This window comes from Tachypleus tridentatus, chromosome 2 (genome assembly GCF_004210375.1).
Source record: "Tachypleus tridentatus isolate NWPU-2018 chromosome 2, ASM421037v1, whole genome shotgun sequence".
In the NCBI taxonomy this organism is placed as follows: Eukaryota; Metazoa; Arthropoda; class Merostomata; order Xiphosura; family Limulidae; genus Tachypleus; species Tachypleus tridentatus.
Genome location: NC_134826.1, coordinates 55667731 through 55687754, shown reverse-complemented (window position 1 = coordinate 55687754; position 20024 = coordinate 55667731). Strand labels below are relative to the sequence as shown.

General features: G+C 34.7%; 2 protein-coding genes across 2 annotated transcripts in view; both read right to left on the bottom strand.

Annotated features, from left to right (window-relative positions):
* LOC143245502 (macrophage mannose receptor 1-like) overlaps positions 1–20024 on the bottom strand; it is a 45740-nt gene that overhangs the window by 4117 nt on the left and 21599 nt on the right. Inside the window, exons 7-8 of the mRNA XM_076491864.1 lie at positions 4036–4122; positions 2254–2694 (exon numbers count right to left, since the gene is read on the bottom strand). Coding sequence (XP_076347979.1) covers positions 2254–2694; positions 4036–4122 — 528 coding nt within the window. The remainder of the gene's footprint in view (positions 1–2253; positions 2695–4035; positions 4123–20024) is intronic.
* Positions 14104–19464, bottom strand: LOC143236846 (C-type mannose receptor 2-like). Its single transcript, XM_076475467.1, has 3 exons — positions 19401–19464; positions 16792–17232; positions 14104–14554 (listed from the first exon to the last, which is right to left on the bottom strand). The coding sequence occupies exons 1-3, from the start codon at positions 19462–19464 to the stop codon at positions 14187–14189; spliced, it is 873 nt and encodes a 290-aa protein (XP_076331582.1). The 3' UTR covers positions 14104–14186.

Genomic DNA, 20024 nt, shown 5'->3' with positions numbered 1-20024 from the left:
ATCAAGACAAACCCTGGGCACCTCGTTTTACCTACGAGCAGTGGAAAAAAACTCTAGAAGGTAAGATGGACAATTTTTGAATAGTGAGATTTTATATTATACAAATTTTAGACTTTTTAAAATTTAAATATCTTTATTTATTTTTTTTAAATTTCCAATAGTATAGAAAATATATCATAAAATTTTTGTATGAACCTCTTACACATCACTTGTGGATGAAATAATTTTTTCATAATTTTATTTCGCTCTTTTGCAGGATGGTACAGAAGGGAAAAGAGAGCTATGAACTTCGCTATTCCAAACATTTGGCATGAACCCACTGACCACTCAAGCAATTGCTACTTCTGCATGGTGGACCCTTCCAAACATTGGGCTGGCAAGAATGCATCTGCTATCATGTATCTGGACCTTTCATCATCCATTGCCCCAGTGCCACACTGCCCTGAGCTCCCTATACCCGCTCCGCCAGAGAGAAAGCAGCCACCTTCAGAAGAGAGCAATAAATCGGAAGAGGAAGTAGACGTTGAAGATCCAGATTACAATTTCAGAGTTGCAGCTCGTGAGAGAAACCCATACTACCCCAACCAAAGAGACCTCAATGACTTGATCAGAGAGTTTAGTCTAACAAAGTCGAATGTCGAGCTTTTTCATCTAGGCTTAAGGGTGGGATTTGTTAGATGAAGTGTGCAAGTCACAAGTCAGAGGATGCGTCACCAACATTTTGCAACTTCTTTGCTCGTCAAGAGGGGCTCTGTTTCTGCCACAATGTATCTGGTCTGTTCAAGGCAATTAGAATTGCTTGTAACCCAAATGAGTGCCGTCTCTTCATTGATAGCTCACCCAGAAGCCTTAAAGCTGTGCTGCTCCATAACAGAAATAAATATCGTCTCTTCCCCAGGCTCATACGGTGCACCTCAAAGAGGAATACAACAGTGTCAAGATCTTGGTAGAAGCCTTGAAGTATGATGAGTATGGCTGGGAGGTTATCGGAGATTTCAAATGATAGTATTCCTGATGGTTCTCCAAAAGGCTTTACCAAGTTTCCGTGTTATCTTTGCCTTTGGGACAGCAGGGACACCGCAGTGCACTACAACAGGAAACACTGACCACAACAGACAAAGTTCTCTGTGGGGAGGCACAATGTCAAGTGTGAGCCACTAGTGAACCTCAGAAGGTGTTGTTCCCACTACTGCACATAAAATTGGGTCTTATGAAACAATTTGTCACAGCTCTTGATAAGGAGCCTCCAGCCTTCGAGTTCCTTCAGGACTTCTTCCCAAGCTGTCTGAGGCAAAGGTCAAGCAGGTGTCTTCGTTGGACCACAAATAAAGATCCTGGAGTGCACAAAATTCGCCAAGAAACTCAAAGGAAGAAAAATCTTGGGGCAGCTTTGTCGCAGTGGTTTGGGGCTTCTTGGGCAATCACAAGCCCGAAAATTATGTGAAACTGGTTGAGGCTCTGGTGTAGAACTACGGCAAAGTGGGCTGCAAGATATCCCTGAAAGTCCATATTCTTGAGGCTCATCTTGATAAATTCAAGGAGAACATGAGAGCACACTCAGAGGAGCAAGGCGAGCGCTTACACCAAGATACACTGGACTTTGAACGCCACTACCAAGGAGCGTATAATGAAAACATGATGGGAGACTATATTTGGGGGCTGATACGTCAAAGTGATTTACATTACAGTCGCAAATCTCGAAAAACTACTCATTTCTAAACATTTTTGTATAACTTTAGTATAAGTACATGTAAATCTTTGCATATGTTGTTTTATTCAGACCTTATGTAAATGAAAATGTGCAAATTTGCCCGTTATTACATAGAAAATAGATTAATTTCTAAATTTCATTATCCATGTCACAAAAGCAAAGTTTGAAGGGAATAATGGCCATTTTCTGTACTTTTACAACATAAGCAATTAAGAAATAACACATACCACCCAGGAACAAAATTTCTGTTTCACAGTTACACATTTTAACATGTTTCACTTCTTGTAAAGAATGATGAACGGTAGTACAATAATCACAATGTTTTGCAAGAACACGTTTTAACGTGTTTCACTTCTTGTAACAGTGATGAATGGTTGTACAATAATCACAATGTCTAGTAAAACACGTTTTAATATGTTTCATTTCTTGTAAACAGTAATGAATGGTAGTACAATAATCATTATGTCTTGTTAGAACATGTTTTAACGTGTTTCACTTCTTGTAAAGTATGATGTAAAGTGGATATAAAATTACGTTCTTACCAACATAAGGATTTGCAGTTGATTGTGTAGCCATCTGTGTGGTTGAAGAACTGGCCGCCACTGTTGTGCTCTGCACTTCCCATATCTGACAGACAGCAAAATGTTCCTCAGTGCAGGGAAGTTCCACCCATTCATAACCTTGGTCTCTGTCCATAGCCACACAGGACTGGACACTATCTGACATGTGAGATGTTGTCCAGAAAAACTGTGTTACATCTGCACCATCCAGAAACATGTAGGTGTCTGTGGTCATTTTGTCATTAACACCTATCCAACAGTAGCGGTGGCTGTTAAAATTTGTGTTAATCCAGTTTCCAATAAAGTCATGGATCATTTGACTTTTTGGCATGAAAAGGGCTCCATTCTGGTTGTCACAGTAGGTCTTACCAGCATTATAGGTGAAGAGTTGGGAACTTACATGATAGTGGTCTACTGTCTTTCCTGTAAGAAACATTAGACATTGTATGTTATCGTATGTTCTTATAACATTACTAAATATAACTCTTTTTATACAAGCTTAGGTAAATATTTCTTTTATACCATTCTATTTCTAAAGAAAATAATTTGTTTAATTGATAGAAAACTAGCTATAGAAAGAAATTGTCATTTGATTTCGTGGGTATTACTGGGTGAATATATGTGAGAAACGTTTATGATTTGATTTCAAAGTTATTACCAATGAATGTTATCTGTAAAATTGTATATTGGTTTGTATCATATTCAAAGTCAATCGTATTCATGTTTTATTCAAGAGAGCTTTGAAAGTTTAAAATGGTTACGAAATGACAAACAATGATAAAATTGTGATACAATATTAAAGATTTTGATTAAAATCTGTCATCTTTTCAATCATTGAGAAATCACACTTTTCAGACCCTGTGCTTCCAAACAAAAATGTCGTATTATTCCTCTCGTAAACAGGATAATCATGATGTAAAGGTAACTAAAACTCTACAATATAGGGCAGTGTATAAGTAGAAGTCGCCCTCCCTACTCTTCCCACTTTCATCATGAAAACTCTACAATAGAGAAACCTAAACAGTATGATTGTTATTCTCCATTACTCCAGCAACCCGTAGTAAAACGACAATAGAGGTCGCTGTATTTGATTTTATTGTTTCTCCTCCTTACTAATCTAAAGAAGTAGTGTGAGTGTTTAGTTAAACAGTTCATTAAACTTAACGTAAGTCATATCTTACATATAAGTTGTTTTTAGAATAGTAAGTTACACAAGATATAGGTATTATCAGAGGGAATAAGTTACACAAGATATAGGTATAATCAGAGGGGAAAGTTACACAAGATATAGGTATTATCAGAGGGAATAAGTTACACAAGATATAGGTATTATCAGAGGGAATGAGTTACGCATAAGACAGGTATTATCAAAAGAGGAAATTTCAAAATATAGACAGCATCAACAACTTGACAATCAAATTACAGTAGATTATGTAATAAGGTCTGTCAAACATGATTAAAATAAGGATTTGTTTTATTTTATGTAAGTTTCACACGTTCCTTTTTTCATTTATCTTTTGTATACATCAGAACGGTCACTTGTCTTCGTAACATCACGAAACACTCAAAACACCACATTCAGTAACTAAGTTTATCAACAATTTTTCTTTCAGATAAAAATGCGAAAATTAAGTATAGTAAATCGTTATTAGCTTAATAAATATTAAATCTACAGATAATACTATTAGAAAATCAGAAGTTCGTTACCCTACCACACACGATATATATATATATATTGGAATATCTAAATAACAAAATGCATACCAATATAAGGATTAGCTGTAGATGACGCTGTGGAAAGTTCAGTAAACAACAATGTGGTGGCAACATTTGTCGCAGTAGTTGTTTCATCTGGAATCATATAATAGATGTTGATAATTAATTCAAACGATGACTATAGTAAGAGTCATTGTATTTGGCTCGCTCAGAAATTTTTAATTTTTCGTTTGTTCCCCTTCTTATTGTCTTTTCGGAGTCGTTACTATGATGTTTGGTTCATGATATAAATAAATATGTAGAAATTGTGAATTTTTCTACATTAAAATAAAAGTAGAAAATATAAGAAACACTTGAATACCACAAAACCTAACAGCGATGTCCAAAAGGCACAACATGTTCTAATTACACGTAAAATTTCAAAATGTCACTGTCAAATGCAAAATATGCTTGTATAGATAATAATTATTCATTGTATTACTGGTTGCTTGCTTATCTTTGCAAGTTTGGTTCAATATATATGTACATGAAATGTAATGTTCTAGATCAGTTTCATCAATTGTATTTCACAGTTTTCTCAATGCTAATCTGCTGTGCTGGTTTTGTGTGGTGTTCACACACCAAACTGATTTCCCCCGAGACTGGCAAAGTAGATCCATAAAATAACAAAATATTCATCAAGATATTTACTTGAAAATAAGTCTATATTCACTGACTAACTGAGTTTGTGAGAAATAAAAATATTAAACACATATGTTCAACCACAATAAACCATCTTTATTCAAACAAATACGTAAAAATGTACTTTATATGCCACATGAATTGTCATCTACACTGAAGTATTAGGTTTGAAGTCGTCTGTATCTAATTCAGATAGGGTTGTATTATTGTGACACATTTTTGTTGGCAGATTATAAGCTATATGGTGAAAATCATTTAGCGTTCAGCCAACGTGACAATAAAAGATTAGTTTTATATCTTCTTTCACATTTTTATTATTATTATTTATTTACAGGCCTATACATGTTGTAACTTATTCTAGGCCTAAGTTTAATGTTACACAATCTGCAATATACTACCGTAAAAATAAACTTAATTATACAAAATAATTCAATATGCTTGGTAGCGAGCACTCACCCAAAAATATATGCGATAATTAATTTATGCGTTTAGGAAACAATTCCCTATCTTGTTGAGGATTCACCCTACTCCTGCAAGTTTTACACCTTTATTGACTAGTTCACTCCTATTTATTTGAAGTTAAGCACAAAATTACACAATGGAATATGTATGCTCTGCTCACCACGGGTGTCGAAACCCGATTTCTAGCATTGTAGGTCCGTAGCCATATTGATGTTCTACTTGATGGCCCCCTGTTCGTATCTAATCCTTTTTCTACTCATAAGTTCGACAAACATAAAGGTCTAATTACACAATATAACTAACATGAAGAAACGATGCGTTATAACCAAACCGCGTAAAGCAAAGTGAGATATAGTGAAGTCATGTTGACCACCATGGAAATCAGAAGTATTTTGAGTAACTTTCAATGTATTCCTATAAGTATCTCATTTCCTGTCCGAAAACAATAATGTTAAGTATAAAGAATGTGTTGTTTTAAAAAATAAAAATGGTAATCAAAAACTACATTAACTATTGATTGAGTAAAATAAAGGTGAGATATTAAGATTGATTATAAATGTTAAACAGCTATAAATAAAAAAGTAGCCCGAAAAGCTGTCATAAATAAATAATAATTATTAGAAAGATTTGGGGTAACAATTGAACATTCACACTTAATGAACAAAAAAAAACAACCAAAAAACACTAATTTTTGAACAGAGAACAAACTAAGGATCGGAAATTACTGGTTCCAGAATTTATATTTACTTCATGACAAGATAGAGTACCCACCCCTAGTGACAGGAAAAGTTTAAGTTAATCTAGAATTCAAATTATTTTGTGGACTTTGAAAAGGTTAATCGTGTTGCATGTTTAGTTTCACTCATAATCAAGGAGTATATCGTACTCACGAAAAGGCCTAATTTTTTTAGCATTTCAGTAATTCTAAGAGCCTCTCGACAATAACATAGGTAAATCTACATTTTTATTATTTCAGTTACGTCACAATTTGAAATGTAAACAACAGTATAATTAATTCCTAACATGTAGAATATCCCGCTTGTGAAATAAAATTTGATATCAGTATTATTCATGCCTGTTATCTCCTCATTTCAAAAGTGAACGTTAAGCTTTGCCTGCGTGCACACCTTTTGAAAGGGGAGACGGATGAACCCTAAGATGGACAACACGGTTCACGTTATGCATATGAAGTTAAACAGTATTTAAAGTTGTAATCCACTAGGCTTTTCTTATTTCTCGATCGGTTTTAGTTTTAAAGTTGGTTTCAATACAGGTGAAAGTCAAATCACTAATAGGATGACTGGGTTGATTGAGTAACACAGAGGCCATTTCTGGTGTTGATAGAAGAGTTATGGCTGTTAAATAACTTAAGAGTCTGTTCTACATTCTAGTTATTGTATTTTTTACACAGTGTTGTGCAAGAAATTTTCTTAGAAAATTTCAAGTGTTTACGATCATATTTGTTTGAAAAAAAAGTCGGTGTGATTTAGAAATATGCATGCCACACAACAAGCCTTGTTATATGGACCCCTTTGGGGTCTATTTCACTTTTACATGGACAAGAATATCTTTAAGATTTCTGCTCTTATAGAAAAGACGACAGAAACTTCTGGAAATATTTGTCTAACATGATTAGCCAATTGTAGCAGATTATTTTTCTTTTTCAGAACACAGGAAACGTTTATGAGTTTACAGTGATATCTAATAACAAGAGTAATTCTGTTTGAAATTTACTATTTTACTGTTAGTTAGTTAGTGATCACCATTAGATTCCATCCAGAAACATAGGGCCGCAATCGCTTGTGGATTCTTCAACAAGGATTTAAGTGAGTAGGTTGTTAGTCCACTGCACCGAGCCGTCCCTAACTTAGCAGTGTAAGACTAGAGGGAAGGCAGCTAGTCATCACCACCCACCGCCAACTCTTGGGCTACTCTTTTACCAATGAATAGTGGGATTGACCGTCACATTATAACGCCCCCACGGCTGGGAGGGCGAGCATGTTTGGTGCGACGCGGGCGCGAACCCGCGACCCTCGGATTACGAGTCGCACGCCTTACGCGCTTGGCCATGCCAGGCCATATTTTACTGTTTAGGGATGTGTTTTGTTGATTGTTGTCAGTTTTTCAGTCTACCTGCCAATGTCCCTATCTCCATATCCTCTGGGTAACATGGTTTCTTTCATATCCTTGGTATGTGTTCTGTAATTTGTTTCGTCTCAACTGTCTCTATATCCTCTTTGTAACATGGTTTATTTCATATCCTTGGTGTGTTTTCTGTAATTTGTTTCATCTAAACTGTCTTTATCCTCTGTGCAATATGGTTTCTTTCATATCCTTGCTGTGTTTTCTGTATGTTGTTTCATCTCAACTGATTATCTTTATTTGAATGTAAAGTTTTCGCATATAAAGTTTTAGTAGCTTAGTTTTAAACTATAAATAATTTCACACACTATTTGACATGTAGTCAAACGTTTACAGGGGAAGACGAAAAGTACTGATCCACGTGAACGAAAGTAACTTATTGACCAGCATGTTGTGTGAAAATTATACGAATAATATTTTTGAACCGGGTCAAAAAAGTAGAAAACACACGACATGCTAATATAACACACACTTTGTTATTCTACAATGTTAGGCTTAAGAATACTCAGCTAACACTGCACAAAAAGTTTTTGCTTCTTGAACACTGTTGGGTGTTCCTTATACATTTTTGGCTTCTGATCACGAAAATCACGTCCAAATTTGCCCATCACGTACCGTTTCATCAACATCTTCAGTTTTGTCATGTTTTTTTCTTATATTTCTGTCCAAAAAAATTCGTTTCTGTAAGAGACCTATGAACAATGTTTTCTGCAGTCTGGGCATGTCCAGGCATGAAGTCAGGCCAGGTTGGAAGCTGTTCTGTGGAAGTATGCAGCCCGGTCAGGCCGGAGCCAGCTTTACACTGTCTCAGCAGGCTATAAAAGTGGCTTGCATACACAGATGCTGTTCATTGGATTAATATAGACCTTATTGGGTGTAAGTATTGTTTCAGAATATAGCATTGTCTCAGTAGCACTGTAACAAATAAGTCAGATGTTATAGACGTTTTACAGGACGATTGGTGTCGGTCAATGTGTCTCGTCAATGTCGAAACAGTCGCGATATATTCTGCTATATTTGTGGCGAGTATATGATTGTTCATCAGAGATGCTTAATGACTGCTCTTGTGAAGAAAGCATATCATCTGTACTTTGACTGTAAAATTGGTGATCAAGACCAGGAATGGGCGTCTCACTTTTGCTGTGCGACATGTGCTGTCTGTCTGAGAGCTTGGCTCAGAGGCACTCGTTTGCTGTCCCTATGATATGGCGAGAACAGAAAGACCATGTGACGGACTGTTACTTTTGTTTGACTGTGTCTGGTTTCTCTGTCAAAAACAAGAAGTCAATTGAATACCCTAATCTGCCTTCAGCAATGAGACCCGTGCCACATGACGACAGTCTTCCAATTCCGAAACCACCAGAGGAATGGACCTTGAGACGAATCAGATGAAGAAACTGCAATAAAGGGAACTGGCAATGACATTGATCCGGATTTTCAGGCGATCCACATCTCATAACACAGTCACAATTAAACTATCTGGTCAGAGATTTGGGTTTGTCAAAAGCAAAAGCCGAATTGCTGGGTTCGAGACTACAGGAATGGTGTTTGCTATCACCAGGTACGAAAATTTCTGTTTTTAAAAGCCGCCAAGATGATATAACCAAATTCTTTGCACAATTTGACAGTCTCTGTTTCTGTGTTGACATTGAAGGATTGTTCTCTGCTTTTGGTTGTGACCATGACCCGCAAGAGTGGCGTCTCTTTATTGATTCATCAACGTTAAGCCTCAAAGCTGTTCTGTTACACAATGACAACGTTCACCCTTCAATACCTGTTGGATATGCAGCACACATGAAAGAAATCTACAAGAACATGAAAATATTGCTGAAGCACATCCAGTACACCAAGTACAACTGGAATATCTGTGGAAATCTGAAAGTCGTTGCTCTGTTAAAACGTTAGTTCCAGGACAGAAAAATGTGGCGCATGAACCGCTTGTCGATCCGGCAAAGATTTTTTTCCTCCTCTTCACATAAAATTGGACTAATGAAGAATTTCGTGAAAACAATGAACAAAGAAGGCAAAGGTTTTCGTTATTTAAGACAGATGTTCCCAAGAATAACTGAGGCCAAGATCAAAGAGGGCATTTTTGTTGGCCCTCAGATCAGACATGTTATGAGTGACAAGCGGTTCCAAGATCTGTTAGTTGGGCCGGAAAAGATTGCCTGGAAAGCCTTTAAAGACGTTGTTGACAATTTTCTTGGCAATTACAGAGCCCTACATTGCATTCAGCTGGTAGACAAACTTCTCAAAGCATACAAAACAATGAAGTGCAACATGTCACTTAAAATTCATCTCCTCCACTCACACTTGGACTTCTTCCCCGTAAGTCTCGGTGCTGTCAGTGAAGAACACGATGAAAGGTTTCACCAGTACATTGCTACAATGGAAAAACAATATCAGGGCAACTGGAATCCGTCAATGCTTGCTGACCATTGTTGGACACTGAAACGTGATGCACCGGACATTGAATACAAACGAAAATCAGGAGCAAAACACTTTTAATTATCTTGAACTTAATAGCGTATTAGAAACATAAACGCAATTAAACACGTTATTGCCGGTAAACAGTTAACTGTCTATTTCTCAGAGTTCCTACGTGATGAAGCAAAACCAAAACTATATTTGTGCATACCTGTCACAATCAGCAAAAACTTTTCAGGAAGTAAAACGTTTCAAACAAATTGTTGTGCAGTGATAACTAAACCTTTAAACTGCATTGTTTTTATAAAAAACAAATAATTATTTGTGATCTATATTCTTTCAAATAATAGGCATGTAATAAATAATATAACAGATATATATTTTGCCTTTGCCAAGACATTGCAAAATAAGCTTTACCGTCTATACAAGAACTTACCAGTTCGCTTGAACTATCAGAAATATGACTTTTGTATATGTGCTGAATATTATGTAATATCAACTGTTAATGTTTACCAGCGGCACAAGAGGCCATGACACAATACAAACATGCTTCTTCGTCTATTGACTCACACTAAACAGTACTGTTGATGTATTCGGCTAATCTATATAAATATAATAGTTCTGTCTGTTGTATGCCTTGGTAACTACTGAAGGTATACCCTGTTCAGTCACTACATCTAGCATAATGTAAAATCAATTTACGTTTCCTGTCTTCACAGTAGTTGTTACCCGTTTTCTAGGATAATGTAAAATCAATGTTCTTTACATGTTTTCCTAGTACTTGTTACCCCTTATTTATCATAATGTGAAATAAATGTACGTTTCCTGTTTTCACAACAGTTGTTACCCCTTATCTACGATAAAATAAAATATCTACATTTCCTGTTTTTACAGCAATTGTTACCCCTTATCTAGGATAATGTAAAATAAGTGTACGATGCATGTTTTCACAGCACTTGTTACGCTTTATCTTAAATAATATAAAATCAATGTACATATGCTGTTTTCACAGTACTTATTACCCCTTATTAAAGATAATGTAAACTCAGTGTAATTTACTGTTTTCAAAATACTTGTTACCCCTTATGAAGGACAAAGTAAAATCAATGTTCTTTACCTGTTTTCACAGTACTTGTTACACCTTATCTACGATAATGTAAAATCAACGTATGTTTCCTGTTTTCACAGTACTTGTTATCATTTATTTAGTCTAATATAAAATAAGTGTACTATATTTGTTTTCACAGTAGTTGTTATCCCTTATCTAGGACAATGTAAATTCAGTGTATGTTTACTGTTACCACAGCACTTGTTACTCTTTATCTAGGATAATGTAAAATCAATGTACATTACCTGTTTTCACAGTACCTGTTACCCTTTATATAGAGTAACGTAAATTTAATTTACGTTTTCTATTTTCTCAATACTTGTTACTCCTTATCACAGGTAATGTAAAGTCAATGTACTTTACATGTTTTCACAGTACTTGTTACCCCTTATCTAGGATAATATAAAATCGGTGTACGTTTCCTGTTTTCATAGTACTTGTTACACCTTATGTAAGATGATATAAAATGAACTTAGGTTTCTTGTTTTGTTAATTCTTGTTACCCGTAATCTAGGATAATGTAAAATCAATGTACTTTACCTGTTTTCACAGCACTTGTAACCCCTTATCTAGCATAATGCAAAATTAATGTACATTTCCTGTTTTCACAGTACTTGTTACACCTTACCTAGGATAATGTAAAATCAATGTATATTTCTTTTTTTTTCACAGCAGTTGTTACACCTTATCATGGATAATGTAAAATCAATGTACTTTACCTATCTTCACAGCACATGTAACCCCTTATCTAGGATAATGTAAAATCAAATTATTTTACCTGTTATCACAGCCCTTGTTACGATTGATTTAGGATAATGTAAAATCAAGTACATTTCCGTTTTACACAGTACTTGTTATCCTCTATCTAGAAAAACGTACAATCAATTTACGTTTTCTGTTTTCACTGTACTTTTTTATCCCTTATCTAGGATAATATAAAATTAATGTTATTTATCTGTTTCCACAGTACTTGTTACCTCTCATGTAGGATAATACAATATCAATGTATGTTTCCTGTTTTCACAGCACTCGTCTAGGATAATGTTAAATTGAAGTACGTTACCTATTTTTGCAGTGCTTGTTATTACTTATCTTGGATAATGTAAAATGAATGTTCTGTACCTATTTTCACAGTACTTGTTATCCCTTATCTACGATAATGTAAAATCAATGTACGTTTCTTGTTTCCACAGCACTTGTTACCCTTGATTCAGGGTAATGCAAATTCAATGTACGTTTCCTGTTTTCGAAGTACTTGTTACTCCTTATCTGGGATAATATAAAATCAATGTACTTTACATGTTTTTACAGTACTTGTTACCCCTTATCTAGTATAATATAAAATCAGTATACGCTTCCTGATTTCACACTACTTCTTACCCATTGTCTATGATAATATAAATCATGGCACGTTTCCTGTTTTCACAGTAGTTGTTACCCCTTATCATGATAAATGTAAAATCAATGTATTTTACTAGTTTTTGCAGTACTTGTTACCCCTTATGTAAGATAATGTAAAATCTAAGTACGTTTCCTATTTTCACGGTAGTTGTTACCTCTTACACAGGATAATGTAAAATCAATGTAAGTTTCCTGTTTTGACAGCACTTGTATGCTTTATCAAGGATAATGTGAAATCAATGAATAAAATCTGTTTTGACAGTACTTACTACCACTTTTCTAGCATAATGCAAAATCAATATACGTTTCGTGTTTTCACCGTACATGTAACCCTTTATCTTGGATCATGTTAAATCAATGTAATTTACCTGTTTTCACAATATGTTTTACCCCTTATCTAGGATAATATAAAATCAATAAACTTTACCTGTTTTCACAGTACTTGTTACCCATTAACTAGCAGAATGTAAAATCAATGTACATTTCCTGTTTTCACAATATATGTTACCCCTTATCTAGGAAAATGTAAAATCAATGCACTTTACATGCTATAACAGTACTTATTACCACTTATTTAGGGTAATACACAATCAATCTGTTTCCTGTTTACACAGTACTTTTTACCCGTCATCTAGGGTAATGTAAAAACAATGTATATTTCCTGTTTTCATAGTACTTGTTACACGATGTGTAAGATAATGTAAAATCAATTTACGTTTCCTGTTTTTACAGTAGTTGTTACCTGTTGTCTAGGATAATGCAATATGAATGTAATTTTCCTGTTTTCACAGCACTTTTTACTTCTTATCTATCATAATATGAAATAAATATACGTTTTCTGTTTTCACAGTAGTTGTTATCCCTTATCTATGATCCTGTATAATCAATGTATGTTTCCTGTTTTTACACCAATCATTACCTGTTATCTAGGGTAATGTAAAATTATTGTACATTTCCTGTTTTCAAAGTACTTGTTACCCCTTATCTGGGATAATGTAAAATGAATGTATTTTACCTGTTTTTACAGAACTTGTTATTCCTCATCTAGGATAATGTAAAATAAATGTACGTTTTCTATTTTCACAGTACCTTTTACCCTTTATGTATGATAATGTAAAATCAATGTTGGGCTTCCACTTGTAAGATAAAATCACTGAAAATTTAAGTATAAAAAAACTTTGCTTAAAAATCATGTTTCTTATTATTATTTGGTAACTTATTTTTGAAATAGTGAATTCAGCAGATTTATGACACAGAAAACGTTAATGTATGTATTCAACCATTATAATCTACACATCAATTATTAATTGTTCAAAATAGTAAATTAAACATGTTTATGATACAGAAAACATGTATTCAACTATTATAATCTACATACCAGTTACTATTGTTTAAAGTAGTGCATTAAACGAGATCATGGCACAGCAAAATATGTATTCAGTTATTATAATCTACATACCAGTTACTATTGTTGAAAGTAGTGAACTTAAAGAGGTTCATAAGAAAGAAAACAATGTATTCAGTTATTATAATCTACATACTAGTTACTATTGTTAAAAGTAGTGAAATAAACAGGTTCATGACAGAAAGTAGTGTGTCCAGTTGTTATAAGCTACATACTAGTTGCTGTTGTTCAAACTAGTGAATTAAACATGTTCCTGACACAGAAAACAATGCATTCAGTTATTATAATCTACACATCTGCTATTAACTGGGATTGATAAAACTAATGGAAATTCTTTATTTGATCAAGGAATCATAGCCTTTTCTGTAATTTCATTTAGATATGTTTAAAATTGTGTTCAAAAATCAGTTTGTTTTCTTTTTTTGCTGTGAGAAATGCTGCTTCTGCCATACAGGCTTCAAAACCCCAATAAAAATTATTTTAAGGTGGATCAAAGTTGGTGTATTGTATCACTGTGAATACAGAGCACAAAGATTCTACTGAAAGTGTACATATCTTGGTAACACTGTGGTTTCACCCCCATATCTGACAGACGGCACGGTGTTCTTCTGTACATGACAGTTCCACCCATTTGAAATCTTCTTCTCTGTCCATAGCCACACAGGACTGGACACCATCTGACACGTGAGATGTTGTCCAGAAAAACTGTGTCACTTCCGTACCATCCAGGAACATGTAGGTGTCTGTGGTCATTTTGTCATTAACACCTATCCAATAGTAACGATAGGTGCTGAAACTACTGTTAAGCCAGCCTGCTATAAAGTCATGGGTTGATTTACTTTTTGCCATCAAAAGAGCTCCATTTTGGGAGTCACAATGTGCTTTACCACCAGTATATGTGAGCAGTTGGGAATCTGTTTTGTAGCTGGATGGTGTCTTTCCTGTAAGAAATATCAGACTATAATAATTGTACATTAGTATATGTTTCATTTAGTTTTAATCTACAGCATCTTTCCAATAATTCTAAATTATCTTGTTGTTTATAGAAATAGTCATGGCAAAAGCAGTCATTCAGTACTTGTTAAAACTTCAAGATGTTGTTACAGGTTTATTGACAAAGAATATTTTACTCTGAATATAAAATAAACTTCATCATAAAAAACTCAAGTTATACTTAATATCTAAAGTTTAATAAAATCCTGTTAAATCTGTTGGGTTCCAAATGAGAAGGATCAGCTTCATGAAATATGACAGAGGTGGTTATCTTCTGAGATTTGTAAGAGGAATCAGTCTTATAAAGTATGTATATGGTTATCATCTGGTGAATATAAGAGGAATCAGTCTTATAAAGTATGTATATGGTTATCATCTGGTGAATATAAGAGAAATCAGTCTTATAAAGTATGTATATGGTTATCTTCTGGTGAATATAAGAGGAATCAGTCTTATAAAGTATGTATATGGTTATCTTCTGGTGAATATAAGAGGAATTAGTCTTAAAGTAAGTGGGTGATGGTTAAGAGGATTTTGTCTCATGAAATAAATATATGGTGTCTAACAGGAATAAGTTTCATGAAATTTGTGTTTAATGCTGAACATGTGAAGTGATGATTAAAATGTTGTATCTAAAAAACATACATTAATTTATCTATAATAAAGTGGTTATTATAATTAACTGAGTCTAAAAGGTGAATTAATTTTTTTGGAATTTTCTGAAGTCAAGATAGTGAATGAGATAACTATATTGTATTGGTGAATAGAAGGTGAGTTAGCTAACCATGATATATTGTATAGGTGAATAGAAGGTGAGTTAGCTAACCATGATATATTGTATGGGTGGATAGAAAGTGACTTAGCTAACTATTGTATTGGTGGATAGAAGGTGAGTTAGCTAACCATGATATATTGTATGGGTGGATAGAAAGTGACTTAGCTAACTATGATATATTGTATGAGTGGACAGAAAGTGACTTAGCTAACTATTGTATTGGTGGAGAGAAGGTTAATTGGTTGATTATATTGAACTGGTGGATAGAAGGTAAAGTAGCTGCCTATGTTGTATTGGTGGATAGAAGGTTACTTAGCCAACTATATTGTACTGGTGGGTTGAAAGTAAATTAGCTGACTATATTGTACTGGTGGATACAAAAATTTACTAGCTGAATATACTGTACTCATGGATAGAAAGTAAATTAGCTGACTGTATTATATCAGTGGATAGAAGGTGAATTAGATGACTATACTCCATTGGTGGCTAGAAGGTGAATTTACTGACTATATTCTAGTGGTGGATAGAAGGTAAATTAGCTGATGAAATTGTACTGGTGGGTAGAAGGTGTGTTAGCTGATTATACTGTATTAGTGGATGAAAGATCAATTGGCTGACTGTATTCTACTGATGTATAAAAGGTAAATTAGCTGACTATATTGTACTGATGGATAGAAGGTAAATTAGCTGACTATATTGTAGAGATAGATAGAAAGTAAATTAGCTGACTATATTGTACTGGTAGGTAGAAGGTGAGTTAGCCAACTGTATTGTATTAGTGAATATTTTGTTCAATCTCAACAATATGTCAATAAATATTCATATTCAGGATTAGGGCATTAATTCCCTTTTTGGAACGTACCTACAATTAATAAGTTTTGTGCATATGTTAATTGGCTTGCCGGAGATATAGTATCAGAAACAAAGCAATTTTTTGTTGCTTATATGTTTATCACATTCAGTTTTCATGCTCAGAGCATATGAAGCAGTAATTCAAAAATAGACCATTATAATAAACTAATTTAATGACATATTTAGTTTTTATACTGAACTATATTAATTAAGTAATTTCTAACAATGTATTTAAAATAATTTAATGTGATGATAAAATCTATTGATGTATGCCACAATAAAATGGAAATTGCTCTGAAAGTTACAATAGGTGGCATAAAGATAAAAAAATCCATAGTGTCAAGAATTAAATTTGTAACATTTCTCTTGTTGTAAACAGTGATGAGGGTTAGTACATTAATTGCAATGACTTGTAAGAACACGTTTTAACATGTTTCTCTTCTTGTAAACAGTAATGAATGGTAGTACAATAATCATTATGTCTTGTTAGAACATGTTTTAATGTGTTTCACTTCTTGTAAAGTATGATGTAAAGTGGATATAAAATTAAGTTCTTACCAACATAAGGATTTGCAGTTGATTGTCCAATCATCTGTGTAGTTGAAGAACTGGCCGCCACTGTTGTGCTCTGCACTTCCCATATCTGACAGACAGCAAAATGTTCCTCAGTACAGGGAAGTTCCACCCATTCATAACCTTGGTCTCTGTCCATAGCCACACAGGACTGGACACTATCTGACATGTGAGATGTTGTCCAGAAAAACTGTGTCACATCTGCACCATCCAGAAACATGTAGGTGTCTGTGGTCATTTTGTCATTAACACCTATCCAACAGTAGCGGTGGCTGTTAAAATTTGTGTTAATCCAGTTTCCAATAAAGTCATGGATCATTTGACTTTTTGGCATAAAAAGGGCTCCATTCTGGTTGTCACAGTAGGTCTTACCAGCATTATAGGTGAAGAGTTGGGAACTTACATGGTAGTGGTCTACTGTCTTTCCTGTAAAGAACATTAGACATTGTATGTTATCATACGTTCTTATAACATTACTAAAGATAACTATTTTTGTACATGCTTAGATAAATTAGTTCAGTATGTTGTACTGGTGGATAGAGAGTGAGTTAGCTGACTATATTGTACTGGTGGATAGATGGTGAGTTAGTTGACTTTATTTTACTGGTCGATAGAAGATGAGATAGCTGACTACTGTATTGGCAAATATTTTGTTCTACAAGAAATAGTTATAACTAATTTGTTCAGTCTCATCAATATGTCAACGAATATTCATGTTCAGGATTAGGACATGAATTCCCTTTCTAGAACATACCAAGAATTAATACGTTTTGTCCATATCTTAATTGGATTGCTGGGGGATATAGTATTAAAAAAGAAAGGAACTTTTTGTCACTTATACGTTTATTACATTTAGTTTTTATGTTGAGAACAAAAAACCACCAATTCAAAACACAGACACTATTATAATAAACTAATTTAATGATATTTAGTTTTTATACTGAACCATACAAATCAAGTAATTTCTAATAATGTATCTACTATAAATTAATGTGATGATAAAATCTATTGATGTTTGCCACAATAAAATAAAAATTGCACCGAAAGTTACAATACGTGAAAAAAACAAAAGATAACCAAAATGTCTCGTATGAAGTTTGTAACGTGTTTCACTTCTCACAGTACAATAATCACAATGTCTCGTAAGAACAAGTTTTAACATGTTTCACTTTTTTAAAGAGTGATGAATGGTACTACAATACCATCATGTAACAAATTTTACTTTTTCTTGTTCATGGGCAGAAAGTGTTATTTCCCAATTGTTGACACCTAAAGTAAATGGAAAATACCAATTTTTCTCTTCAATCTTTGCTTTTGTGGCTTGGGTAATGAGATTTTCAAATTTACCCAGTTTTCAGAATATTCCAGTTAAATTCAGTGCTGAGTAGCTGATAGAGAATTTTCTCGAACTTACAAAAATTTTCAAGAATGTTGTAGAACTTACGAGAATTTTCGAGAACCTTCTAGAATTTTCTAGAACTTTCCATAGTAATATATATGTATATATGTACACACACACACACATACAGGGGTTCACCAATCACCACTTCAGTTTAGTTCTAGCTGCCTAAGTGAACACATAGACATAACTGATTTTCTCACATATGACATCAAGAAGCTGCAAGAATTCTTCAGACGCATTCTGCTATGTATGTGGCCAATTTATCAAGACAAGAGTGAAAAAGTTCTCTGTGACAGCATCTTCTAAAATGTGTAAAGCCTACAAGGTATATTTCGGCATGCCTGTCGGGGATCAGGACAAACCCTGGGCACCTCGTTTTACCTACGAGCAGTGGAAAAAAACTCTAGAAGGTAAGATGGACAATTTTTGAATAGTGAGATTTTATATTATACAAATTCTATACTTTTTAAAATTTAAATATCTTTATTTATTTTTTTTAAACTTCCAATAGTATAGAAAATATATCATAAAATTTTTGTATGAACCTCTTACACATCACTTGTGGATGAAATAATTTTTCATAATTTTATTTCGCTCTTTTGCAGGATGGTACAGAAGGGAAAAAGAGAGCTATGAACTTCGCTATTCCAAACATTTGGCATGAACCCACTGACCACTCAAGCAATTGCTACTTCTGCATGGTGGACCCTTCCAAACATTGGGCTGGCAAGAATGCATCTGCTATCATGTATCTGGACCTTTCATCATCCATTGCCCCAGTGCCACACTGCCCTGAGCTCCCTATACCCGCTCCGCCAGAGAGAAAGCAGCCACCTTCAGAAGAGAGCAATAAATCGGAAGAGGAAGTAGACGTTGAAGATCCAGATTACAATTTCAGAGTTGCAGCTCGTGAGAGAAACCCATACTACCCCAACCAAAGAGACCTCAATGACTTGATCAGAGAGTTTAGTCTAACAAAGTCGAATGTCGAACTTTTTCATCTAGGCTTAAGGAGTGGGATTTGTTAGATGAAAGTGTGCAAGTCACAAGTCAGAGGATGCGTCACCAACATTTTGCAACTTCTTTGCTCGTCAAGAGGGGCTCTGCTTCTGCCACAATGTATCTGGTCTGTTCAAGGCAATTGGAATTGCCTGTAACCCAAATGAGTGGCGCCTCTTCATTGATAGCTCACCCAGAAGCCTTAAAGCTGTGCTGCTCCATAACAGAAATAAATATCGTCTCTTCCCCAGGCTCATACGGTGCACCTCAAAGAGGAATACAACAGTGTCAAGATCTTGCTAGAAGCCTTGAAGTATGATGAGTATGGCTGGGAGGTTATCGGAGATTTCAAAATGATAGTATTCCTGATGGTTCTCCAAAAAGGCTTTACCAAGTTTCCGTGTTATCTTTGCCTTTGGGACAGCAGGGACACCGCAGTGCACTACAACAGGAAACACTGACCACAACAGACAAAGTTCTCTGTGGGGAGGCACAATGTCAAGTGTGAGCCACTAGTGAACCTCAGAAGGTGTTGTTCCCACTACTGCACATAAAATTGGGTCTTATGAAACAATTTGTCACAGCTCTTGATAAGGAGTCTCCAGCCTTCGAGTACCTTCAGGACTTCTTCCCCAAGCTGTCTGAGGCAAAGGTCAAAGCAGGTGTCTTCGTTGGACCACAAATAAAGATCCTGGAGTGCACAAAATTCCCCAAGAAACTCAAAGGAAGAAAAAATCTTGGGGCAGCTTTGTCGCAGTGGTTTGGGGCTTCTTGGGCAATCACAAGCCCGAAAATTATGTGAAACTGGTTGAGGCTC

Coding starts and splice junctions, on each gene's coding strand:
- LOC143236846 (XM_076475467.1), bottom strand. CDS start 19,464: ATGAGCCTGGGGAAGAGACGATATTTATTTCTGTTATGGAGCAGCACA. Junction 17,233..19,400: donor CACAGCTTTAAGGCTTCTGG/GTGAGCTATCAA, acceptor TGTTCTTTACAG/GAAAGACAGTAGACCACTAC. Junction 14,555..16,791: donor AACTGCAAATCCTTATGTTG/GTAAGAACTTAA, acceptor TATTTCTTACAG/GAAAGACACCATCCAGCTAC.